The following is a 26,692-nucleotide window of genomic DNA, read 5'->3' on the forward strand; positions in this document are numbered from 1 at the left end:
TCTTTCATTTTTACCAGTCCCTGTACGAAACCATGTGAGTGTTCTGTTCCAACTATAAAAACTACATATATGGGGGGGATGCAAACAAAAAAACCAAAAAGGAGGAAACGAGATAATATAACCGTTAAAAGTAAGCAGTAAAAAGGGAAATTTTCTTGACATGATAGTAAGGAATCAGCAGAGCAACATTTTCATATCTGACAGTTTGGCCGAGTAAAAGACTATCTAACTTACAGAGAGAGATTAAAACATAAAAGTCCATCTAGAAACTTTGAGCTCATCAATTGAGAGGCTAAACGAATAATCCAATAAATAAATTAAGAAAATGGATAAATAAATCCAGAAAGCCATCCACATCACCATCTCTAGACTAAACAAAAATACCAATTACAATAATAATAGAATAAAGAAGGGGCTCTTGGATCCAGATCTTCTGCTTTTCTTCTATAAACAAAACATGGGGTTCCCCCCTCTGCAATCCCAAAACAGATCATCTGTTCTCTTCTCTCAGCAATGCCTGCAAGCCTAAGGCATCTCTTGCTTTCTCCCAGTATCTTCTCCTTCATCTTACTTCTTTCGATAAACACTCTTTTCTTCTGTTGTTGTTACTCTATTAATGAGGAGGGACGAGCTCTTTTAACATGGAAGAACAATTTAAACAGCTCCACAGATGCACTGCACTCTTGGAATCCTGCAGAACCAAGTCCATGCAACTGGTTTGGGATTCACTGCAGCTCAAATGGCGAAGTGGTCGAGATAAGCTTGAAAGAAGTAGATTTGCAAGGTCCATTGCCTTCAAATTTACAATCTCTCAGGTCTTTGAAGACCATTTCCCTATCATCAACAAATCTTACTGGAACAATACCAAAGGAACTTGGAGAATATCACGAGCTCAGTTTCATTGATCTCAGTGGAAATTCTCTCTCAGGTGAAATCCCAGAGGACATTTGCAGGCTAACCAAACTGCAAACTTTATCTCTCTTTTCAAATTTCCTCGAAGGTGATATTCCTTCCAATGTTGGAAACCTCTCAAGTCTTGCATATCTAACTCTCTATGACAATCAACTCAGCGGTGAAATTCCAAGGAGTATTGGAGCATTAAGAAAGCTACAAGTCTTCCGAGCAGGCGGGAATAAAAATCTCAAGGGCGAGCTGCCTTGGGAAATTGGTAACTGCACGAACTTGGTTATGTTAGGCGTGGCCGAAACCAGTATTTCTGGAAGCCTTCCTTCATCAATCGGAATGCTGAAAAGACTTCAAACGTTAGCCGTTTATACGTCTCTATTGTCTGGTTCCATCCCAGAAGAGATTGGAAACTGCAGTGAGTTGCAGAACCTGTACTTGTATCAGAATTCCCTCTCCGGCTCAGTCCCAAGGAAAATTGGGGAGCTCAGCAAGCTCCAGAGTTTATATTTGTGGCAGAACAGCCTAGTTGGTTCAATCCCAGATGAGATAGGAAGCTGCAGAGAGCTCACAGTCATCGACTTCTCAGAAAATCTTCTGACAGGCAGCATACCAAAAAGTTTGGGAGAACTTTCCAAACTTCAAGGGCTTCAGCTGAGTGTTAATCAGTTATCAGGTACCATACCTTCTGAGATCTCAAATTGCAATGCTCTGACTCATCTGGAAGTCGATAACAATGACATTGGAGGCGAGATTCCTTTTCTGATTGGCAACCTGAAGAACTTAACTCTATTCTTTGCCTGGCAGAACAGGCTAACTGGAAATATTCCAGAGAGCCTCTCTGAGTGCCGAGAGCTTCAGGCTCTTGATCTGTCTTATAACAAGCTATTTGGTCCAATACCAAAGCGGATATTTGCATTGAAAAATCTCAGCCAGATACTGCTACTTTCCAATGATCTCTCGGGCTTTATACCTCCTGATGTGGGAAACTGCACAAACTTGTACCGGTTAAGGCTCAATGGCAATAGGCTTGCAGGCACTATTCCATCGGAGATTGGAAACTTGAAGGGTTTGGATTTCATGGACGTGAGCATGAATCGTCTTGTTGGAGGAATTCCTCCATCCATATCTGGATGCCAAAGCCTCGAGTTTCTTGATCTGCATTCAAATGGACTCTCTGGTCTTTTGCCAGATACTCTGCCCAAAAGCCTTCAGTTCGTTGACATCTCGGACAATAGGCTTACGGGGCCATTGACTCATAGCATTGGGTCATTAACAGAATTATCCAAGCTCTATGTAGGGAAGAATCAACTTTCTGGTCAAATCCCAACAGAGATCCTGTCTTGCAGTAAGCTACAACTATTAGACCTCGGGAGCAATAATTTCTACGGCGAGATTCCAAAGGAACTTGGTCAAATTCCAGCACTAGCAATCTCTCTCAATCTAAGCAGTAACCAACTTTCAGGTGAGATTCCATCTGAATTCTCTGGTCTTACCAAGCTAGGAGTCCTAGATATCTCCCACAACAAGCTCAGTGGAAACCTTGACACTCTGGCAAACCTTCAAAACCTTGTCTCCCTCAATGTCTCCTTCAATGACTTCTCCGGTGAATTGCCCAACACTCCATTCTTTCGGAAACTTCCTCTCAGTGACTTGGAAGCAAACAAAGGTCTCTACATCTCCAGTGGGGTTGTAACTCCGATGGGACCGGACCACCGCGCCAGATCAGCTATGAAGCTAGTGATGTCCATCCTCCTTAGCGCCAGCGCAGTACTGATACTGCTAGCAATCTACATTTTAGTACGTGCCCGCATGGTGAGCAGGAAGCTCATGGAAGATGACATCTGGGAAATGACTCTGTATCAAAATAAGCTCGAATTCTCCATTGATGACATCGTCCAGAATCTAACATCTGCTAACGTGATTGGCACTGGGAGCTCTGGAGTTGTGTACAGAGTGATAATTCCAAATGGAGAAACACTAGCAGTGAAGAAGATGTGGTCATCTGATGAGTCAGGAGCATTCAGCTCTGAAATCCAGACACTTGGTTCAATCAGACACAAAAACATCATTCGACTTTTGGGTTGGGGATCAAATCGGAAGCTAAAGCTGCTGTTCTACGATTATCTGCCGAATGGAAGCTTGAGTTCACTTCTTCATGGTGCTGGGAAGGGAGGAGCAGAGTGGGAGGCTAGATACGATGTCGTTTTAGGCGTGGCTCATGCCCTTGCTTACTTGCACCATGACTGTGTGCCTGCAATTTTGCATGGGGATGTGAAAGCCATGAATGTGTTGTTGGGTCGTCGCTATGAACCTTTCCTGGCTGACTTTGGTTTGGCTAGAATTGTGAACAGCAATGGTGATGATGATGCTACCAAACCAAGTCAAAGACCTCATCTTGCTGGTTCTTATGGATACATGGCTCCTGGTATTTACTTTTTTTCTTCTACCTAAATTCAATTAGCTTCTTAATTTTGTTTTTCTTAACTAATTTTGTTTCTTTTTCTTTTCTTTTGGTGTTTTTACTTTTTTAGAGCACGCATCGATGCAGCGTATCACTGAGAAGAGTGATGTTTATAGCTTTGGTGTGGTCCTTCTGGAGGTCTTGACCGGAAGGCACCCATTAGACCCGACTTTGCCCGGGGGTGCATATTTGGTTCAGTGGGTTCGTGACCACTTAGCCAACAAGCGAGACGCGGCTGACATTCTTGATCCAAAGCTCAGGGGGAGGGCTGACCCTACAATGCATGAAATGCTTCAAACGCTAGCGGTTTCGTTTCTCTGCATCAGTACCCGACCTTCCGATCGTCCTATGATGAAGGATGTCGTTGCAATGCTCAAAGAAATTCGACATGTCGAGGCCACAAGGCCGGAGCCTGACATGTCAAAGGGAGGTTTGTCAGCTGCTATTCGTTCCTCATCTCCTGCTAGGAAAGTAGTTTCACAAGGCTCTTCTAATTGCTCCTTTGCTTTCTCCGATGATTCCCTCTAAGAATCCTGTAAATTAAGATTTCACAAGGCAATTTGCTAGCTGTTTTGTGCATAATATTCAGGCCAGGAATGAGAGGGAACAAGATCCTTTCTAATATCCAATTAGTTATAGTGGGAGAGGGGTGCAGGGCTCACTTGCCAAGGCACTTCGAGCCCGAGACCCTCTTTTACAGGGAATCTTCGGTCCATTACACCAAGGCAGAAGATTACAAGAGGAATTGTAATGTATTTTGGTTTTGTAGTTTCTACTGCATGTGGTTGTAATCATTTAGCAAAATTCTGAATTGAATTAGTAAAATAGTCTTAGCGTAAGCTATGTAACATAATTTTGGTGCTTTAAAATTGCAACTTCCTTCGTGGCTCCGCCATAGAGGGGGGATTATGGTGGGAATAGTGATGGCTTAATTGTCTCTTGAAGGTGAGATGGTGATTGATTGTAGGGTGCGTAGAAGGTAATATAATGATTGGTATTTTTGGGAATATATGGTTGGAATGTATTGTAGACAATGGGATTCCTTGACCCCTCTCTCTCTTTCCAGCAGTGTTCACATGGTCCCACGTTCCATACATCACCCATCCATGTGCTGTGTGAGAGAGACTTGAGACTTTCCAGCAAGGAAAAACTCTTATGCAAAAGTATATTAATCTTGCTCTATATGTGATAGGAGGAATATTATACTTGTATGCATACTACCAAAACAGCATGACAATTCTACAAAAAGAATTGCTGCACATGGGTTGCGATTATAATAATGTCCCCTAGTCACCAACAGTCACACACCTTCTTTACCAGAGTGGAGCATTCCGCTAACTATAGCTCAATTGATCTCAGTGCAATTCACTTCGTTGCAGCAACTAAGATCCCTTAATGCTAGTACAAGTGTGCTTATTAGTAGCTCATTGTTTTTTGGTCTACTACAAAAACTACTGGTTTTTGTAGCCCTTTTCTTGATCGATGGGGCGGGAAGGTATTGTACCGGATTATTTATTTGGGTCATTTATACTATTTTTATCACACAATGTATTAACTGTATTGGGGAATTTGTTGGGATTTCTCGCCCCCTTATATGTCTTGCCCCTCATTCCTTAAGCATTAGGTCTCTTTAAGCAATCACATTTAGGTAGGTACTACTTTACTATGCTTGTATTTGAAGCTCTTTCAACTTTTATGATACATTGAAGGAAATAAGTCAATATGCAGGACAGGGAGATCAACTTCCCTACTCTTAACGGTCAAAGCCTTAGTTACCTGTAATATGTGGAAATATAAACAAGGTTTTTTTTTTTTTTTTTTTTTAATTTTTTTTTTTTTTTTTTAAAGATTGGATGCAGTTACTATGATATGCTTTAATTTGCTTTCCATTTCAAAGTTGAGTTTGTAGCCTTGGCAGAAGCTTCATCTTGCCCATAAAGAAAACAGATGAATGATGTTTATAATTGACTAAGCTACTTATGAGAGTCATAGTACTTTTAAGATGGACCTCAGAAAACGCTTATGGGTCTCTTCTTCCAATACTCTCCTTAAATTTACTATAGTGAAGAAGGAAGAAAAAACAAAGGATCAATTCAACGAGGTTTTATCTTGATCCAGAAGATTAGTTAACACCTCATTTCAGTCATTTGTATTGTATATCCAACCTGTTTGCTTAGAAGAAAAAAAGAAAGAAAGTATATCCAACCTGTTTGTAGTAAACACAAGAATTAAATTGATCCGATGGTCCTTACAACATTCCAGATATTACAATTATATATCTTCAGAGAAGCTTTCAAATATGAATTGAATCTACATTCAACTACTCTTCAGTAACTACTATCAAAATGAGTAAATACATACACCACACAAGCAACTGGATTTCGTTAAGAGTTATCAATGGTACATGAGGATTTATACATCCAGAAATAAAAATATTGACTCCACCAACAGCATCTCTGTGCTGTCCGTAAGGTAATTCTACCTAGATGACTTTAGGGTAGCTGATGCAGCAGTGTGGAGTGTAAGGCCTATGGGGACCAACTTTCTTTTGGCCAGAACAGCGCGTTCCAATTGAGAGTGTAAGTGTAACCCTGTCCATATCACACAATTTACATGTGAAGTGATGAATATGGCACTGCATCCCACTTTTTAGAAGCTATGGAAGTAAGAGATCCAACTGGTGCCCTAGGGAGGATACTGTGATTCTAACTTCTTCAATATGGTGCTGACAACACCCCAGTTGAACCCACGATACTGAAGCCACCGAACTATCCTTGATTTCCTTGTCTCTTTTGGCACATCTCGACCTCGCAGCCACTGCTTTGAGGCCTGAACAAATAAATTATCCATGGAAAGCTTTGACAAGCCAAGACTCGACTGTTGATCACCAGATTTACCATCCTCAAAAACCAGTTTTACTGCTTTCTCCACATCAACTTCACTTACTCCTTTCGTCAAGAGTGCCTGATCCAACAACAATGCTCCATCATGTAAAGAACAACATTTTCCCTTGAGAATGACAGAAAGTAGATGGAAGCAATAGTCTCGTTCTTTCCCTTCTTATACATCAAATTTTCTTCTTCCTTCTCTATTCTAACATAGAAACCAAAGCTGAATAGCACATGATAAGCTATTACTAGCAATTTATCAATAAGCCCATTAATAATTATTCTCACTTTTAGTCTACCATGAGCTGCAAAGTGCCAGAAACCATAATCATCTTAGTCTACTTCTTTACTAATTAATTTATATGGATAAGATACGGAGACAAGAATAGACATTTAGCTTCCAGAATGATTTCTTTAATGGCTTACGTTGTAATATTCACCTTCATTTTGGACATGTGTCAATAGACTAAGGCTCAACACTTAGGTTAGAAGATCAATCTCATTGAAATACAGATAACGTGTTCTTTTCAAAGATGTAATAACTGCTTCAAAAAATAAAATAAATAAATAACTAAATGAGCGAGGATTTCTAAGTTGAGTAGACTGTTTGTTTTGGCATAATATTCTCAAACTCATCTGATGTTTTACCAATTGTCCCAGCAAGTGGCTCTTCTACTTATTTCAATTCTGCACTATCCTCAATAATCACAAAGAAAAAGGGGCTAAATTATCACTGAACTCCTGAGTTTGCAAGACAGGCCACAGAATTTTTACACAATCTTTCCTCAGATTACTTTTTCTAGATACCACATCCAATATATCACAAAAGTATAGAATGCCAAAAAAATTATGTGATAAATCATTTAGAGAAAAATAATAATTAATAATTACCTAATGTTTTTTGTTCTTAGGTTCTATTGAAAGAAATTCCCACAAAAGTAATATGCAAACTCAAACAGCTATCAAATAACATTCAAAAGAGAAACAATGCCCATGGCTAAAAAGACAACACAGCTCTTAGAGACACATATTCATAACATTAGGTTGGACACGATAGTACTAAAACTAGAAAGCTTACCTGCTTGATACGCCTTGGTCCCCAACTTGAAGTAGACCATCTAGACCGAGAATATATTTCCGCATACAATCTATCATTGATAAACCCTCTACAACAAAATAAAAGGGTCAAACTTGCACAGGACATGTATATGAAATCTATTTGGATGAGTGGAAATCTTACGATCCAATTATGAAAATGTACTTGAAAAATGAGATATAGATAGAATAGCCTAGAAAGGTCATCCTTAGATCCTCAGGAAGGTGGGGAAGCAAGAAAATCCCAGGACCTCCCCTGTGGCTAAAAGATGCTCATCTGTTTCAGTGTTCTATTTCTTTAATCTTTTACTCCAGATACACATGTAATTATAGGGTATCCCCTCTGGTTTCAGAATAGTCACCACTAGGTAACAAGATCCAACAATAATCAAGAGAAAACTCATGTAACTGCCGTTGTAAACCAAATTTATAGCCATTGTTAGTAACATTGAAAATATAAGACATAAAAGAGTGCCAGCTTCAGAAAAGGAAAACCCAAAAGTTCACAATGGCCTGAAGATTTGATGATGCTATTTCCTGTGTTTCTAGTCCATCATTCTTATGTTGATGTGAAAGGTAGTTGATAAGAGACACAGGAACTAAAACAATTCTCATCAAGTTGCAAAAGAATGAAAAGCCAATAATTGAGAAAATAGTACCCAAGCAATCTCTTGAAGTATTTTTTTTTTTTTTTTTAAGTTGCAAACAGATGCCTTAAACATAATGAATATCTAAATTATTATTTTTGCACCTTCTCTGGAAATCATTTATGACTGCCTCCACAGTATCTGGTGAAAATCTCTTCCCCAGCAATTTCTTTCTCACTTCAACAGCTGTGAATGATCTGCAAAGGAAGAAAACAAGCTCAAAAACAGATCTCCTTATCTTCTTCTGCTTACAGAAGCAAACACACATGCATGATACATCCTGAAGAGATTAAGTTAATGAAGATAATATTCTAACCTTGTCGCAAGTAGCTTGGTTGCAAAGTTTTCTGCATCTTGCTTAGCTTTAATGGCACATGATACATCCTGTTCACAATCCTTCCCTTGATGAATGCTGAACTTTTTAACAACCTCCTCAGGCTCTTCCATGAGTTCATAGTCTACAAATGCAACATCATAAAGAATTTCATCTTCCAACTAAAGAATTGCCATAATGTTTTTTAATGCATATTCCTCCACTTTTGCATACACATAGAGCCCGATTAATAACATGAACACAATATGCTAAAGCTGCATCAATTGGCATCTGTAGAATAATCTGTATCTACTTTTTCTAACCTACAATTACATGAAGAGAAAACAAGGTTATAAGAACGTCCTTCTTTTATGTTGCAAAGTGAATCTATGATAATACTACCTTAAGAAGCCTAACAAGCAATGACTTGCATTCTTCGTGCTTGTCCAACCATTCGCTAATGGTCAATGTATTTTCAACCTGAACCCTATCATATATTGTTGTCCCGCTAGTAAATAGAGCAAGTGACTCTAATAGCTCAGACCTTCCACTTAAAGCCCATGCATTATGTAAGTACAGACTTTCAAGATCTCCAACCATAACTTAGTTACACAGCATTGCTCACACATATCACACACACCAAAACACTACTCGTACTCACAATCATTCAAAGTAAAAACTAATGTCACTTCACTTGCTCAACAAATTAAAAATATATTAAATACCTTGTTCAGCATCATCAAACAACACGGTGTTCTTCAACATTTGATCCTGATTTTGAGACTTCTCCTCATCAGAAACAAAACTTCTCTGCATTCCATCTGAATAGTCAGGAAATTCATTTTTCTTGGAACCTTTTCTTGGCAGAGGACTTTCTGGTTTGTCAATCTTAGAATATCTCCTAGGAAAGTACCTAACCGGAACTGATGAACAATAGTCCCTGCTCTGCAAACATGTGATGGCAGTGACATTGTTCTTCTTCACCCTATAAACAAAAAGAAACTAATTGTTGAAAAATACCGAACGATTAAATGCCCATAATTTTTCAATACTCAGTGATCAATTTTGGGAATTCTGAATCTTCTGTTTAAAGCTTAAGACCTCAGAGATTTCACTGTTTGGAACCAGAGAAAACTAAAACCTTTACGAAACTGAGACAATAATACCCACTTCCAGAAAATACCAGAAATATTCTATATGTAAATTTCTTTTCTCCTTCATTCATTTTCTCCGCAGCCAAATAGAGGGTAGAAAAACGATGAAGCTAATCCAGAGAAAGTTCTCACCAGGGAATGAAGAAGACTCGACATTGAATCTGGGATGAGATTGTCAACCTGATATTTCCCGCCAAAACCGCCATTTACGAATTTGATTTTGCGTTTTAGAGACGAAGCATAAGCCCTAATTTCGGAATGGGTTAGGGTTTAGGCCCTTAGGATTTTGTTTGTTCTCAGGGACGCGTGTTTTACAGTTTTCTCGCAGGAGCGTGGAGATACCAGTTGTGAAATTCCGTGTGTGGACTCTCTCATGTATCCAAGCCCAAAAAATCTTGTGCCTAATCGACCACTATATAGGCCCAATGCTAATCTTTATATGATAGTGATGGAATAAAAAGTATGGTTTCTAGTATTATTCATGCATATATGAACTATAATATATATAAATGTTTATAAAAAATGCTATATAATACATTCTCATCCCACTAGGTTGATAGGCTTTGAATTTTTTTTTTTTAACAAGAGCTGATGAACACTGTTATATCAATCTAAAAAGATGAGAGTAAGATAAAAGTGTAGCATGTAGCATTACTCATGCTTACAAAAGATAAAATTACCTTAATTTGATTTTATTTATAATAAAAGATAATAAATTATTCAACATATTAGTCATTTTCTAAACAAAGCCCTAAACTCTCACAAGTTCAAACATCTTAATACCTATTATTAAAGGAAGGCACCGTGTAACACCCCATGACCTAGAGAGTGGTGTGCCCTAATTGAGTCCAATGTAAAGGGCCTTAGTGTGTATAGGCCCATCTAATTGAGTTTCAGAAATAAACCTAGGTTTAGTGCTTTAGGACTTAATAAATTTTCATAGGGCATTAACTATTCTAACCTGGGCCCAATTAAATGGACTTACACACACCAAGCCCGACCACATTGGGCTCAACTATTGCCCAACGGCCAACACTCTCCTACACACAGGAGTTACGCCCACCTTGTCTATAATGATAAATTATTTTGGAGTAATGCTAAAATAAGATTATGCTTTCGTCACTACTTTATTTTACTGACATGACATTGCCAATTAACTTTGATGATACGACGGTGACAATCAACCTTTATATAAGCCATCGTTAACGGTTCTTAACTTTAATCGCATATCCTTGACCCAATATTAGTCCCAAATGCAACTTTTGGGTCTTTAGTTTGACTTGTTCAAACAAATAACTTTCGTGCCAAAAATACTCTCATGGTCGTCAAACTTTGTCTAGACTACATAGAACTCACATTTTGTTGTTAATTAATTAGTCAATTTTAAAATGTTGAAATATCAATCAAGGGGACAAATAAAGGCTCTAAGAATTGAAGCAAATATATAGAATATTTAGGTAAATTGTAGAGTCAGGGTTCGAATCAGAACCTCTAGTTCTCCACTTATCCTAAAAACATAAATAAATTAAAAAAAATAATAATTATTTATTCAATACTTTTACAGCATAGTATAATAATATAATGTTTTAGATGAGTCTCTTGCTATTAATTACTGATGATCAGTTCTCCAGGCATATAAAAAATGGCAGAACTCTGGGGTTGATGGGCATCCTTGTGATGAGGCAGAGCCATATATACTGCCACCTTCATTTTCATCATCAGGATCATCATCATCAAGATCATCATCTGATGCACATTCTGGTGTGCCCGTCTTGAAGATGAAGAGGCCAGGCCGGCCTGACCCGGGTTTTCCATGCAACCAATCATGCACATCCCACAAAATTTGTACGGGCAAATTGTTCACCATTGCCGTCTCATTTCCTCTAAATCTCCAGTTCAAGTTCATAACTCGAATCAAAACTGTGCTGTCAATGCTAATCCACATCTCAGGATCACCGGGCCCGGCGCCGGGGAGAGAAGTTTCAATGAAAATGTAATGTTCTTTACCACCATCAGCTAACATGGCTCTGGTGCAAAACGATCTTTTTCCATACACATGCTCTTTCTTGTACAACAAGATAGCATCTTCTAAGGATGGTCTTGTTCTGGTTCTTTGAAAAGCTTCGTTTTTTAAGTCCCCTAGCAATAAAACCACCTCTTCATCGGAGACCATGGCAACATAATAATCAGAGCAGGGTTCCGGGGAGCTGGAGAATTTTGCCTGTCGAAAATCCCAGAAAATGCCTACTAGTTTCCCATCTAACTCGAAGGATTTCAGACCCTTTCTACCCCAAAATTGCCAAGCCCTTATATCAACCTTGCAAGTGTGTTTATTTTCATCAGAAGGGTTTTCCACGGTGATGCTAAGGGAATGGTTGATGAGATTTTTGCACCATGTCACTGTTACATTGCGCAGAAATTCTGCTACTTTTGCTTGGTAGACAAAGGTGATTGAGGTCTGAGGGGCTACTTTATTTGTCGTCTGATATTGATCAGATGCTTTCTCCTCAGATGGTGGTTTTGGATTGGAAAATTGTGCAGCACCCATAATATAATTAGACACTGTTAAGGCCTTTTTCCAAGTCAGTTTTGATTGAGCCTGCAACTGTGATGTTGAGACATGGACTGACATTTCAAATTCTTTGATCCCCATAAGTCAGTTTTCCTGCTAATCATTAGCCAAATCCATATAAACTTAATTTGATGCTACCTCCAATAGATGAACCCCAAACGCTTAACTTGAAATATTAGGCCACAGACATGAGATGAAAGATACTAAATTTCATATTACCTGGGGTTAGTAAAGCTGAGATTGCCCTTATGAATTGAAGCCAATCAAATTCTTGAAGATTGAACACGAAAAGGTATGTTTACAGAAGATATATATGAAGGAACCCACCTTACCAAATTTGCTGGCATCAAGTTGATTGGGAAGAAGCCTCAAACTAATCACAGATTGAAAAACTGCCAAAATGTTGAAACATTAGGAGGCAGGTATTGGAAAAACTGACATGAAAAAGTTAGTTTTGAGTAACAACATATATGCTGAGGCTGTCAATGAGGTGTCCAGAGCCCAAAAAAAATCCTTCTTTCTTAATATTTTTTTCTATAAATAGATTAGTGTCTCTCAGCATTAAAAATAGTGCCATGCATTAAGGTTATGTTGCTAACTTTGGTATTCCTAGAACTACCTTCTGCATTTTCTTCGAACTAATTTTAGTGACTACAACACTAGCAAAATGCTGGTTAGAAATAAAAATGTTAGGCTTCAGCTTTAGCCCTAGCTAAAATTAGCTATACTCATAACTACAAAAATAAATTTTATAATCAAAAGTACTAAAAGTTGAAGCCTGGATGAGGTGGTTATATGCTGCTTTGGATATTTGAATGCCCTTTGACTAAGCGTTTGTTTCTTCTTTCTTCAATTTTTTTTTAATCCAGCTTTTGGAAGCATGGTTTTCGTGCTAGCTAACTTGCAAATTATCTGAAGTAGTTGAAAGATCGAATTCATAAAACTTTTCCCTAAATGGAACTTACATAATAAAATCATCTGCTGTGAAGTTTTTGACAATTATAGGATGAGCAGGACATATGTGATCAAAAGTTTACATATAGCATCAAAAGCTGCTTTAGGTATGGACACTCAAAAACACAAAGTATTATAGCCAGAAAATACAAAGATAATTTAAATTTGAATTACAGAGAAATATGTCCAAAATATTTATCAGGGAAAAGAGAAGGATTCCACCATAACACTCTCCAGAACATCATCGGAGTCCCCGTAGAAGAAGTATGCAATTTGGAAGGCCAACACTAATAGTAGTCACTGTACAATATTTGAAAGAAAAAAAAATTAGTGGCAATAAAATCATTGCTTTATGTTGTGAGATCCTCAAGGTAGAATCATAAATTTCCCGCGAGGTGTGGAGCGACTCCTTCTAAACTCAGGCATTGATGCGTTGGGGCCTTCCTTTGGAAAGCGAACTAGACCATTTGGAACCTTGTTGTCAAGTTTCCCAGCCAGTAAGGGTTCCACTAGTCCTCTGCATTTAATAAAGAATGCACATTTATTGACAATAACCACATGAACTTACTCGACAAGGATCCTCTCCATTTCGAGCCATTTCATAGTAATGATTTAATGCTACATCTAACGGTGTAAATGATGTCACATCATTTAAATTTTTCGAATGAAATGCTAACCGTTAAATACAACAACATTAAATCCTGACTATGAAATGACTCTTCTTCATTGCACTTGAAATTGAGAGGATCCTATTCCAAATCTACCAATCTTCAAATAGCTGTAGAAAGAGAAAATCTTCATCATTCATACCTTGGTTCAAGATTTTGGGAGATCCGTGGGAAGTTCTGTTGAGGCTTTTTCACCTTTAGAGCACCATGCACTGGTGACCCAACAAGGCCTTGCTCATTTTCTGGCTCGGGGAATTCACTCTTTCGAGGCGCTTCCTCCATCTTTTCACCTGCAATGTGCATGTCAGAGAACAATGTTGTTGCCATCTCAGACTTCTGAGTCTTAGCTGGCAGCTGATTATGCTTTGCCTTGACCTTGCTCTCAGCCTTGCTTTTCCTAATGCCACCTTGCCTTACATTAAGAGCTTGCTTAAACTGCTCCTCTTCATGTTCTGGGTAAACTTTCTTGGTGCTTATCTTCTGGAGGCTGTAGTATGCATCAGAAATATTATCATGTTTAGCTGGCTCTTGTGAACCTACATGTACCCTTGAATTGCTATCTGTTGAAGGGATCATTGGCATTGTAGCAACAGACTTATTAACAGAAAATCTAGCAGGAAACGGCTCTTGTGAACCTATATGTACCCTTGAATTGCTATCTGTTGAAGGGATCATTGGCATTGCGGCAACAGACTTATTAACAGAAACTCTAGCAGGAAATGGTACTTTTGCAATAGGTTGGTTGTCAGTTGTGTCAGCTTTGACCCTGCTCCTTATGACAGACCCTCTATCAGTGGACATTGATCTCCTAACAGGAGGGGACGGTGACCTTGGCTTTCCAGAGATCACTAATCTTTCTTCAGCTAGAAAAGGTATCTTTTGTGTGATCTCCTTGTCTGCAAATGCAGAGGGAAATCTTGACCTCCTCTGCTTTCCGGAAGAACAACTTCTAGCCTGAAACCAAATTTCATCACAAGTGAGATTATCCATTTCTTTTCACATTCCTAAGAAGGTTCCAAGCATTTTTTTCACTCAAATTGCAGTAGCGTAAAACCAACCAAAAAAGGAAAAAAAAAAAAAAAAAAAAAACCTATTAACATGTTTTATCACACAAACTCCTGACTGCTGTTACTTACCTCTAAGTTTCTTGTATCGTCAATGGGTCGTTGGCAAGTTTCAGGCTTCAGGCTGTTACTGATACCACTCCTTGGCATTCGAAAAGGTGAAACCGGTCTTGGTTTTTGGGACTCTATTGTGCTTCGAGTATTCCCAGCTTTCAATTGCTCAAGTTCAGTTGCCTTCCTCTCCAATGCCAGTTGAAGGTTCGATATCTATATAAGATAGAAGGAATTTGAAAGCTTCCATGAAAAGAAAAATAAGTCAAAAAAGTAGAATTTCAGAGGAGAATTATGAAAAACAAACCTCTTCTTTGAGATCTCGGATTTCTCCAGTTTCTTTATTAGATCGGGCAGCCCCAAGTTCTATGGAGGCGACCCTCTCAGCAAACTTGAGTGTGCTAATTGTCTCCCCAAGAGCATTAAGTTCAGGATTTATATGTACAAACATCAATGTCTTTGCCTGCCCACCTATTTCAGATGAAAAATGATAAGAACGATGGAGGCAACAAAGATATTAGGAGGAAATTGTGATTGACATGTTACCTAGAGAATCTTGCAATACTTGAGTAAGCTTGCTATTCCTATAAGGAATATGTGTACTCTTTTGTGCAAGAGCAGAGATGACATCTCCAAGTGCAGAAAGTGATCTATTTATATGTTGGGCCTCCTTCAGCCTCTCACCAACAGCTTCAGATTTATCCACTCTTTCACTTCCAGCCAAATCCACTAGATGGAGGCAACCCCTAAGAATGGAATTAGAAACTAACTCTTTTCCATGGACATGAACAGTTAAAACACTGCAGAAGGAAGGCCATACCCAAAAACCATTAGTAAAATAATTGGTAGTAACATTAATAATACCAAAAAGAATCATAAACTTCAAGAAAAGAGGCCATCTACCTATGTGAACGGCTACTCCTCTCATTTAGAGCTGTAGCACCCACAGCACGATTCCTTTGGCCAATTCTCATCAAGTCAAGAACATCTTGAGTGCATGTAACCCGAATCAAACTTGCATCGGGTACATTAAGGCCATTCAATTGAGAGTTATTTCGTATATCTAATGTGCATGGAGTTAAGGTACTGAAGTAACAATACGGTATATAAATTTATCAAATCCTAGATTAAAATTCAAACTCAGATGGACAAAATACACAGGAAGGCTTATTATGTTATCTAAATAGTAGCATGTAAATCTTGTAAAGGATATCTTCTGTTAGAGCCATCACTGACTAATAGATCCCTCACTTGTTCATTGTATATTTCAATCATCTGGACTCCAACTTCATATTTTATGATATCCTCCCTCGCCTTTGATATTTGAAACAAGTCACGAAGTGCACGATAGTTTACACCCCATGTCTCCTCAGAGGTCAAATCTGGGCCACTCTATGAAAAGGATAGACAAATATTGTTATTTAGGTCATATAAATCAATTTTAAGACAACAATTATTTGTTGATTGCTCAATATATTTTTCCTTCTATTTTCATCAAATTTAGATTAATAATCTGGTTAACATTGATGGCTAGAGAAGATTTCAGGTTCATGAAAGAGAATGTTTTCCCTTGTGCAACAAAGAGCTAAAAAAACACCAAAAAGAACAAACCATGCAATTAAAAATTTGAAAGTTTGTAAATCCAAGAAGGAACCCATCATTATTCACAGGCCAAGTTGCTTAGAAAAAGAAAAACTAACTGGAAATTGAGGACCATATCAAACAAAGGCCAGGTTGCTTATATGATGATTGTATGATATGCAATTATGAGAATGGGAAAAACTTTGTTACCCAAAGTGGTAGGTACATATTTATAGAATATGTATGAGATACCATTTGAATGGTGAAATCTACTGATCACAGACACATATGTGGTGTATTACCATTGTGTATGTCTTCCCTGAGCCAGTCTGTCCGTATGCAAAGATACAACCATTAAAACCATCTAGAACAGACCTGATCAATGGTTGAGTATCAGCATATATTTGCTCTGCATATAGGAATAATAACAAATCATCATGATTAATCTTCAAAAAAAATATCACGAATATACAAACTATACACAAATGGATTACATTCACTCATATGTAGCTGATACTAAAAGCAGATTAAACCAAAACATACCTTGTGTGACATTTGTTCCATATACTTTGTTGAATGCAAATACTCGTCTTGCATCTTTGCCCTGCTTAAAGGGATTGTAAATCATGATATTTCCATTTTCTCCTATGTGGTCTACAGTAGAATGCCCATTTGATTGCCCAGGTAAGAAGGGCCTAACTCTACAATAAACCCTAATGGTTCCTGTAAGAAACCAATTTCATTCGCTAAGCTCCACATCTGATAAAACATATAAATGATCAAGTTGACGATTAAAAAGCTTCAGATGGATACCTTTGAGGTCTTGGACTTGATTGTAAAGTACGCGGTTTTCTTCTAGAATCTTGTGATAGGAAGAGGAGGCTACTTCAAGGCCCTTAAAATGATTCTCTGAGGCAACAAAAAATGTAATTTTACACAAGTCTCCATAGATAAACATAATACAATTAATTGAAACCTTTATGTTCAACCACAAGAATATTTTCAAAGAAGATTGTTAGAATATTAATTAAATGAACAAATTCACAATTTCTTATCAGCTTAAACTTTTAGGAGAATTGGTGATTTAACATGGTATCAAAGCAAAAGTCTTGAGTTTGAACCTTGTCTTCGTAATTCACCTTTCATTTCAATTAAATATTCTATGTGTTGGGCATCGCTTATTGACAGAGAATTTAAGCCCACACGTAGGCAGGAAGGGTGTTAGAACATTAATGAATGAATAAATTCCCCATTTCCTATCAATTTAAACTTTTAAGAGAATTGGTTATTCAAGAAAGATCAAGTCTCTTGGTTTCTCACCAAGCCTACTAAGTTCTTTCTCCCAGGCTGAGTGGACCTGTTTCACCTCTGATTTTGCCTCTTGAAAAGATAATTTTAGCTCCTAAAACATCCAAGACAGTACATATTAGTACACATGCAATATATGGAAGGAAATGTCAAAAATTAAATTTGCAGTTGGCCTAGCAAGAAATGTGAGAATAAATATCCAAGGGAGAACAGTATTTTAGAATTCTGTTACCAAGAAAATTCAATATAAGCTAGACACTTTTTTAAGGAAAAACCGCTTGAAACAGTGCAAAAGGAGTAATAAGTTCTATTAACAAACATTTATACCTCAAGCTGTTTCTGTTGAAAATCAATCAGTTCTGCATGGTCTGCAGAAAGATTGACATTATGCCGAGTACCATTGCGTTTCCCACCACAAACACAGAATCTTGATAAATCACTTGACAGCAAATTAGTTCTTTGATTAAGATAGAGTGAAATGGCTGTTATAAATTCATGCTTTGAGAAGGAGCCAGCATCGCTTTTCAATATTTTCTTCAAAAACAATCCAAGCTGTAGAAAATAGTGCAAAGTAAATTATAGAATACATACTGTTAAAAGGACAGTACTCATATTGGAAAATCAATTATATGGCAGTACTTCTAAATAGAGTACTAAAAAGACACATAATGGCACTCCAAACCCTTACCTGAGTGCCTTGGGAAACAAGTAGCGCCGAGAAATCCTTGACTACTTTACTGAGCAAAGTATCAATAACCTACAAATTTTCACCATATAATCAATTCAGATTCCCCATAAAACAAAAGGATCTCCATTTATGGGTTAAATGAAAAAGATTAATGGAATTTTGTAATCACAACCTCATATCTAATCCTTACCACGAAACTAGACATTATACGCATATGGGGCCTAAGATAAATATTTTTGCTGATAGAAATTGGTACTTGTATATGCCATATCATATATGTACAAAAAAATTTAGTGTTCAATCTTATATCCTCAATGTTTGTGTAGCACAGGAAATTAATAAAGGAGTATGTCTGGAGAAATCCAAATAATGACTGGCAATGGTGCAATTGTACAACAAAATGGAAAGAGTCTTACCTACCATTGCATTCAAAGGGAAGTCTTCAATCCCATCAGTCTCTTTGAGGTAAGCCTGTAGAAGTCCAAGTCCAAAATGATCGAAGAGGAAAGTCAGAGCATTAGCAGTTCTGGATTCTTCAATTGAGACTTCACTAGAAAGATGGAGAAATTCTAACAGCTGCTCATATGTTGATGAATCGGATTCATCCACCGACTCATCAGCACTTTCACTGCTAAGTATGGAGGATGGAGATCCCTTTGGAAGGGATGTGATCCTCACAGTGCCTCCATACCTCCAAACCCCAACTCCACCAGCTAGCTTCCACTCGTAATACCCTTTCAGACACAGAATGCAGTCCACAACTTTACTTGATGAGCCCCCCTGAAAATCCCAAGTTTCTCAAATTCAATACTAGCAAAGGCAGTCTCTCAAAATCAAATCACAAATTGATGTAACTTTGAACATAATGAAGTAATGCAGGTTGAAATTTATATGGTTTTAGTACTTCATATTGTTAAAAGGTTGCAACCAATATGCATGTTTAATAGCAAATGCAGGACTTGAAGGAGAAACAAAAACCTTTTCCAAATCGGATGCTTCAAATGTCAAGAGCTGCATTTCTTTAACAGCCTCCAAGAAATTCCTCATGTTCTCAAAATACTGAATTGCAGACTGTGCTGCTCCCTCCGTGGACTGAACGGCAATTACTGGATTTTCCACCACCTATATGAATTTCATAGAAGTAACAAAAACCCATCTCAATACAAAAAGAATGCTTCACATATGGAAACATGATGGAAATAGTTAGAAAGAAAAGAAAAGAAGGAAATTTAGCATTGTATTGCTTGTGATGGAAGATGAGCATGAAGCACAAGAATATAACCTTGAGAACAGCGCCGGGATTGACTTTGTTGAGGACATTGCAGAGAATGAGGCCATTGCGGAGTGCAAGGCAGAACTCTTCCTCGGTGGCTTCTTTGGGCAGTGTTGCTGATGCGCCGTGGTCCATCTGACGCAGCCATTCTGCTGCTTTGTACCTCCTTGAAGCTGAACACACGCACACACCAACACTTAACAAACTCTCAAGCACATACTCAAGCTTTGGTTGCTAAATCCATACCAACACTTAACAAACTCTCAAGCACATACTCAAGCTTGGGCTGCTAAATCCATGGCATTCTGGTACAATGTTTTTCTCCAAACTCGGATCAACTTAATGTATAATATTTCGGGTAATACGTCTGAAATATTTTTAATGTTTATTTAAAAAAAAAATTAAAATGCCTCTAAATTCTACGATTCTTTATGTGTTGCACCACCCCAAAATTAATCTTTACTCCAATTGTTTTTATTTAGTTTTACTCCCTTAGTTTAAAGTTTTAGTTTCACCCCTGCTGATGTAAGATTTGATTATCTTTTGTACTCTATTTCACCTACTACATTTTTGTTTAATAAAAAGACCATATAACATACTAGACTTACTAGTATAATCAAATTATTTAATAAAGAAATAATCTTTTCGGGCATTGCTTTTCTCAGCAGTGAACAATACTCTATAAACTTTACTATTTTACCACTATAGGACAGAGGCAGAGTAAATTGTCAAATCACCTCACCCATGACCCATGAGTAAAAGAAATATCGAATCCTTTTATTTTTATTTTTTTGTGGATTCAACTTTGGGCACGAAGTCCTAAACTGTGCTTTAACCTCAATTGGTGAGCCACAATCATATCCCATTGCTGCAAATCTACATGAAATTCCAAACAGAGTATAACCTAATAAATGCGATTGGCAGAATATAAATGCGATTGTGCAGTAAAATATGTATCCCAAACAGAGTATAACCTAATAAATCATGTCACCTTTAATCATCTACCCACAAAAGTTGAGACCCTACCTCTCATTAGTTGCCATGTTTGTTTCACTGTACCAAGAATATGGTCCGTGTTCTAAGGAAGGAGGCCTAATTAATCCGATTCTGCCTGCCCCCAAACAAATTCTTATTTGGGCCTTCTTTCGGCTACTGTACAAAAACTAGTGATATTATGGACCCACATTATTTTTTACACCATTAGATTGCCCGCATTTGGCGCAACATTATGATGTTTTCCATAATCTTTAAATTTTATCTTTCCCTCCCTAGTGTTTTGATTATTATGGGACCAACCAACCCACCCACCCACTCTTTGGCAAAAGAAAAAGGCAAAGTTTATAACCCTCCAAAAGATTAGACAAATGTTTTTATTTAAATTCTTAGTTATCATTTCTTATTAAAATACATGATAATTTTTGCATGTATTTTTATTTAAAAAATATATGTTAATTTTATAAATTGAATTAAAATAATATCTTTCAATATCTTAAGAAATTGTTCAAGTATATATATAAACTCAAATCTCTAGAAGATTTTTTTTTTTTTTAATTTTTTAATTTTTATATGAAGTGGCTAGAAGGATTCTCGTAAGCATAGAAGAACTAGGAAGAATGGTGGAAGTAGTGGTTGTAGAATAGCTAGTACCTGCTTCTCCGGCTTTTCTTTGAGCTAATTCATGGTCGTTGATAATCTCCTCAGTGTATGAAGCCTCATTGTTAGGAACCAAAGCCTTTAATCCTCGTAAGTTCTTGCAAGGAGACATTGAAATTGAATGGGAGTCGGTTTCTTGTGGCATCTTTGTCTTCACTCCCTCCCTATGAGGAATATGTTAAACAATGTTGTTTACTGCAAAACAAGCACAGAATTGGACAAGAAGTTCAGTCAATGGAACTGTTTATGAACAAGAATTACATCAACCACAGCTAAAACCTCCTTAAACCTCTAAAACAACAACATTACTGAGGTGATGAAAGACAGAACAGTACAATGTTTCTGCAAACAAGAAGATTGAAGCAAGAGTAGCAAATTCAAGATATATATTTTTAAGTGCAGCCATTTCTGTGACTTTACCTCTGAAGGGTGTTGATGATCCAGTTCCAGGAAAAATCCTGGAAAAAAAAAAACAGAGCAGGACACTGAGTTGCAGATTTGCAGTTGAAGTTTTGGTTTTAGAACTAGCTAGGTAACTAGATCCGATCTGCACCCAGAAATGGAAGGTGAAGCAAGGTTCTCGTGTGTTGTGAATGAGCATTCAAATTTACAATAGGCTTATTAAATGCTCTAGCCTCCAATTTGAATGGAAAAAGATAGAGAGACAGAGACAGAGACAGAGACACGCCAGAGACCCTGATGGCTGAAATTGAAACTTTGGTATCTTGGCCTGGCCTTCCAGACCCAAATAAAATATTACAAAGGACATGCCACAGTGCATTAACGGAGTCTACTAAGGATGTTCAAATAGGTGTGTGACAATTTGTTTTTGATTCTCGTGATGAATTACGATTATAAGAATATATAAATTAATTATAATTTGATTTATTTAATTAAATAGTTCAGACTTTTCAACTCTATTTAACTAATTTTAAACTGGGTTCACGTATGGTTTGTGGGTTTTCTTTTTTCTATTCAAAAAAACAGGTAGAGGATATCAACTATGACTATTCTACTTTGGCGTGACTATAGTAGTACTTATATGCTAGGAGCTTAGGAACTGTAGGCACTCCCTTAAGTTCGACTAAGTCATAACCTAACTCAACCCCACCAGGGTATCAATAAAAATTAAGGTGATTTACACTAATCAAGCATTGAGATTTTCATTGCGGGATTCAAACTCACACTCTAGTGTTTACCTAACCACTTGAAATTTTTTTTTGAATTATATCAAATTTGTTAACTTTAAATATTTTATATTGAGTTTCGGTCGTATCAAGACATATATATAAGACTTATAGTTAACTATAATTTGATCCATTTGTTTAAACAAATCAAACTCATTAACTTTAACTCATTAATTTTGTATTAGATTCGAATGAATTCATGACAAAATTTATGACTTGTATTTGATTGTTGAGGAAATGTAAAAGAGCATTTCTCAATGTAAAATAATGGTAGACGGAGTTAGAAGTAATCTGGTCAATGGTTAGGGTGGGTTTGACTTGGGGTGGACCTTCCACGTGGAAAATCAAGTGAATGCCAAGTGTGGTCTACTGTGGGACCCTTGGATCGTTGGACTGGACGGCAGGATCTGGCCAAAATGATAGCATAGCATAAGGTGCTTTATAAAGCTTTGGACTATGATGCTTTGTGGCCCCATTTAATGTTAACGGTGTTTGCCAAACAATGTGGCCCTATGATCTATATTGGCATGCTATATCTACTCGCTCATGATGGCGAAGATGATGGATTGTGACCGTCCATTAATGTGATTCCCCACTAAGTCTTTTTGGTGATTTTGATGGTCAGACTATCTTCCTGCATATTTTCTAATTCTATGTAAGTCCCAAGACGTCTCTTAAATCTTAGCCCTTAAAAATCCTTTAGTCCTAAAATTGGATCTATTGAGATTAGGGCAGGTGTCTTTCAATTCTAGCATCAACACATGTTTAAATCGGCTCAAAATTGATGTACCTTTTAAAATTATAATTAAATAATAATTTTAAAAGTCATTAATTTTAAGATAACACAGAAAGATATGAGTCTTCTTTCTAACATTACTCAATATTTAAGCTTCTTTCGTTCATGTTTTATGTTTTATAGCCATATGGTCATATAAACCGACCTAAACCTCCAAAATTTATTATTTCAACATCAAAATGGCCGTTATTTTCTCGCTGTAAAATTTCAAAAAAGGTGAACTAGAAAAAAGGTACAAATATATATATTTTTATTTTTAAAAAAAAAAATTTCTATTTGTAATCCCTCTTCTCAATAGAATATAAAGTAAAATTGAGATGATCCATTTCATAGTCTATATTAATTAGAATTTACATTGTTAGAAATTAGAGATAGAAAACGAAGAACATAGATAACTACAAAAAAAAAAAAAAAGAACCTTGTACAAATTGTTTGTATTTCTTGATGTTTGATCGATTATTTATACACAAACAAAAAATTGAGAGACAACTGTGATTATTCTTTCAATACATAAAAGTCACACGACATAATCCTAAACCCTAAACACCAGGATCATTCTCTATGTCAAGTTAAGATCCTGCCTCTTATGTGAGTAATAAGACACACACACACAACAAAAAAAAAAAAAAAAGGTTCCTGTATTTTTCACCCACTGATCACATCCTAGTGTTTGGTGAAGAAGAAGAAGAAAAAGCAGCTGGTGGGTGGGAAATTAATGGCAGTACATTAACCTGAGAAAATTAAAAGTAACATGGGACTCTCACTCTTTTTCTTTTCCTTTTCAACTTTTTGCTGGCCATTTTCCTCACAGACAAACATGAATCCTAAAATCGCCTATTTGACCATGTGTCAAGCAGATGGAGCGAGTTTTTGATGCTTCTTGCTAGTGGGTGTGGCCGGGTCAAATCGAAGACATGGAATAAAGGCAAAAATGAAAGTATCCGTTGGGTTTTTTGAAATGAACAAGAGCGAAAGTCCAAATGATATATATTTATATTTTCGAACGTTGGATCCCCCCCACCCCCCCCCTACATTTAAATGATGGCAGAGATAAGCTTTTTCATGTCTTTTTTACATTCTGTACCCCATTTCATGGACCACTTAATAGAAGCTTCTGCCTTTCTCTTTCTCTGTCAAATTATAGTCTCTAATTGCTTTATTAATTAGCTTTTGTTTTGGTTGATTAAAGTTGTGTTGGAGGAGACTTGTATTATAAGCATGTAGTACCTGGTCAAATGTGTTACAGTTGGAGATAGAAATAGAATCTGTCTGGTAAACACCACATACAGTAGTGCCTTTTTTTTTTTTCCATGATGTTTTTGTATAAATTTTTAGCATATCATATATAATTTCCTCATTTTAAATTATAGTTTAAATAAATTACATGATAATAATGTGTATGTTTTACCATGAGATCAAGACACTGACAATCAGAGACAAAATCAAGAGGAAGCCCTCGGGGCATAACTTTTGGTATGATATATAATTAATCTATTTATATTAAGCGCATTACATTAAATTATATTAAGCAACACTCAATGGTAATTGATTTAGCACATCATGCTCCTTTATTTTCCCATTAACTTGTAGTTTATATCTTAAAAGATTAATTAAAAAAATCACCTAAAACGAAGAACTGTTCCAAGTTATGGCTTTTTAAATTTGTGGCCTCAAAATTATCTTTTTCTATTTAGGAATGTAATTATCGCCTTGACTAGCTCCACACCTGTCGGTTTTAGGTGTGGTCCAATGGCAAAGGTTAAGTTAGGTGTGGTCCTTGTGGAGTGGGTCATCATTGGATCGAACTACGGGAGGGGGCCATGCAACGTTGGTTATTCCATGACTTTTGGTATTTGTTGCCTGATGCAAATAAGACTTCAGTGGGACTGGGATCAAGCTATAATTGAAGCCCCCTAAGGGAGTGCTTGTGGCCTCCTTTATTGTCTAGACCCTCTGAATTAGGGCTGGGTATTGGTGAATTTGGTGCCGAAAATGAGGTTTTTGCCCTCCGTCACTGCCAAAGTCAGGAATATCACTGACTTTTTTTCTACTCAGGTGGATTTTCAATCTTTGCTACCACCACCAATGGCGGACAATAGGCCAAATTTCATTTCAAATCAAGCAATCTGCAAAACAACAAGGCTTATTGCTTCACAATTTGCATATTTGCAAAGTAGGGAACAAAAAATAACTACAAAGTTAGAAGAAAAAACAAGGAAAAGGTGTGACTGCTGTGTTGAAACTTCAATTTTAGATTCATAGAGAGAGGGATGCTTTGGTTTGCATTTGAGAGTGGAATAGATGTAGGGTTTATTGAGAAAGTGATGAATACATACACAACTAAAACTACACCGTTTTTGGTTGGTACAAATTGATGTCGTTTGAATAAATAATCTTAAAACATTTTTATATTTTGCTGTTAGGTTGGGTCCAAAAAACCAACATTTCAAAATCATATTTGCCTACCGGCCACCTACAGTCAGTGGCGGCCAAAATGCACAGCTTCCTCAAGACATTGGTTTCCCCCGAATAGAGGCTACTATAGTTAGGCCATGTAGGGTCTCATAAATAATGGTTTCTCTCCCCTCTCAAAAAATACTTTTTCTTGCGCTTGCTTCTATATTTTCTAAAACAATTTATCAAAGCGTAGAATAAGACTTAACAAGTCATAAAATCACAGTTAACACATTGTAAGAAAAATAATGCCTTTTGATGGCAAAATTGTTTTCTTTAAATTCCTATATATATATTCTTATAAACTCGACCTTGATCCTATTCATTTTATTTTAACCTAAAATATAGCACACAAAAGATCCCACTAGGCACTAGTGAGTCACTCAACTTGTTATGTTGTTGCAGCATAGGAAATAATGTCTTCTGCTTCTTTCGCCAAATGACCAATAGTGCTTTTGACCATAGGCTTGAGGCAATGGAAAAGGGTCTAAACATTGCAAAAGATGCAACGAGTGAGCGATAACTAATTACCTTTGTTGACGGAAAGATTATATGCCGTGCATGAGAAGACATGATTATCTGGTCCCATGCATCATTCACGCATGCTACTCCTTGCTCAGAGTGGGCGACGGCCGTAGTTCTTGAGCAATCTAGTTATCATGCAAGGAGAGCATTTGCAAAAGGCCGTAATTGCGGGCGAATGCTAACCGTAATTATTAACTATTCGGATTTAAGGATGTAGATAACGGTTTTAGCATCTGCATTTGCATTCCCTAATATATGTATAGATCATGGAGTGTTTGTATTTTATTTATTATTTTTTAATTAGAATGTGAAATAGATATGGATTTCATCTAAAACATTAGGGCTTTAAAAAAAACACTAAAACCATGTCCAAATTATTTTCAAAATAGTTTAAGATATGCCTTAATAGAAACCCAAAGAAGACCCAAATGACCCATCCATCATATGCGGATAA

General features: G+C 37.0%; 4 protein-coding genes across 4 annotated transcripts; 1 reads left to right on the forward strand and 3 right to left on the reverse strand.

Moving 5' to 3' along the window:
• Window positions 1-419: 419 nt before the first annotated feature.
• LOC132176718 (leucine-rich repeat receptor-like serine/threonine-protein kinase RGI4) lies at window positions 420-4,329 on the forward strand. Its single transcript, XM_059589002.1, has 2 exons — window positions 420-3,331; window positions 3,438-4,329. The coding sequence occupies exons 1-2, from the start codon at window positions 514-516 to the stop codon at window positions 3,893-3,895; spliced, it is 3,276 nt and encodes a 1,091-aa protein (XP_059444985.1). The 5' UTR covers window positions 420-513; the 3' UTR covers window positions 3,896-4,329.
• Window positions 4,330-5,298: 969 nt separating this feature from the next.
• LOC132173305 (uncharacterized) lies at window positions 5,299-9,820 on the reverse strand. Its single transcript, XM_059584761.1, has 6 exons — window positions 9,597-9,820; window positions 9,036-9,295; window positions 8,314-8,455; window positions 8,102-8,194; window positions 7,334-7,421; window positions 5,299-6,331 (listed from the first exon to the last, which is right to left on the reverse strand). The coding sequence occupies exons 1-6, from the start codon at window positions 9,668-9,670 to the stop codon at window positions 6,053-6,055; spliced, it is 936 nt and encodes a 311-aa protein (XP_059440744.1). The 5' UTR covers window positions 9,671-9,820; the 3' UTR covers window positions 5,299-6,052.
• Window positions 9,821-11,073: 1,253 nt separating this feature from the next.
• On the reverse strand, window positions 11,074-12,117 carry LOC132174614 (uncharacterized). Its single transcript, XM_059586246.1, has one exon. It carries the CDS (start codon window positions 12,115-12,117, stop codon window positions 11,074-11,076), a length of 1,044 nt encoding a protein of 347 aa, XP_059442229.1.
• A 1,020-nt stretch (window positions 12,118-13,137) lies between these two features.
• LOC132175583 (kinesin-like protein KIN-14F) lies at window positions 13,138-22,006 on the reverse strand. Its single transcript, XM_059587560.1, has 18 exons — window positions 21,697-22,006; window positions 21,271-21,471; window positions 19,633-19,796; window positions 19,329-19,472; window positions 18,771-19,130; window positions 18,351-18,419; window positions 17,990-18,214; window positions 17,675-17,756; window positions 17,168-17,263; window positions 16,898-17,077; window positions 16,657-16,763; window positions 15,985-16,165; window positions 15,677-15,839; window positions 15,320-15,573; window positions 15,081-15,244; window positions 14,795-14,989; window positions 13,801-14,612; window positions 13,138-13,507 (listed from the first exon to the last, which is right to left on the reverse strand). The coding sequence occupies exons 2-18, from the start codon at window positions 21,419-21,421 to the stop codon at window positions 13,357-13,359; spliced, it is 3,498 nt and encodes a 1,165-aa protein (XP_059443543.1). The 5' UTR covers window positions 21,422-21,471; window positions 21,697-22,006; the 3' UTR covers window positions 13,138-13,356.
• Between the last annotated feature and the right edge of the window lie 4,686 nt (window positions 22,007-26,692).

This window comes from Corylus avellana, chromosome ca3, assembly GCF_901000735.1.
Source record: "Corylus avellana chromosome ca3, CavTom2PMs-1.0".
Taxonomy (NCBI): Eukaryota; Viridiplantae; Streptophyta; class Magnoliopsida; order Fagales; family Betulaceae; genus Corylus; species Corylus avellana.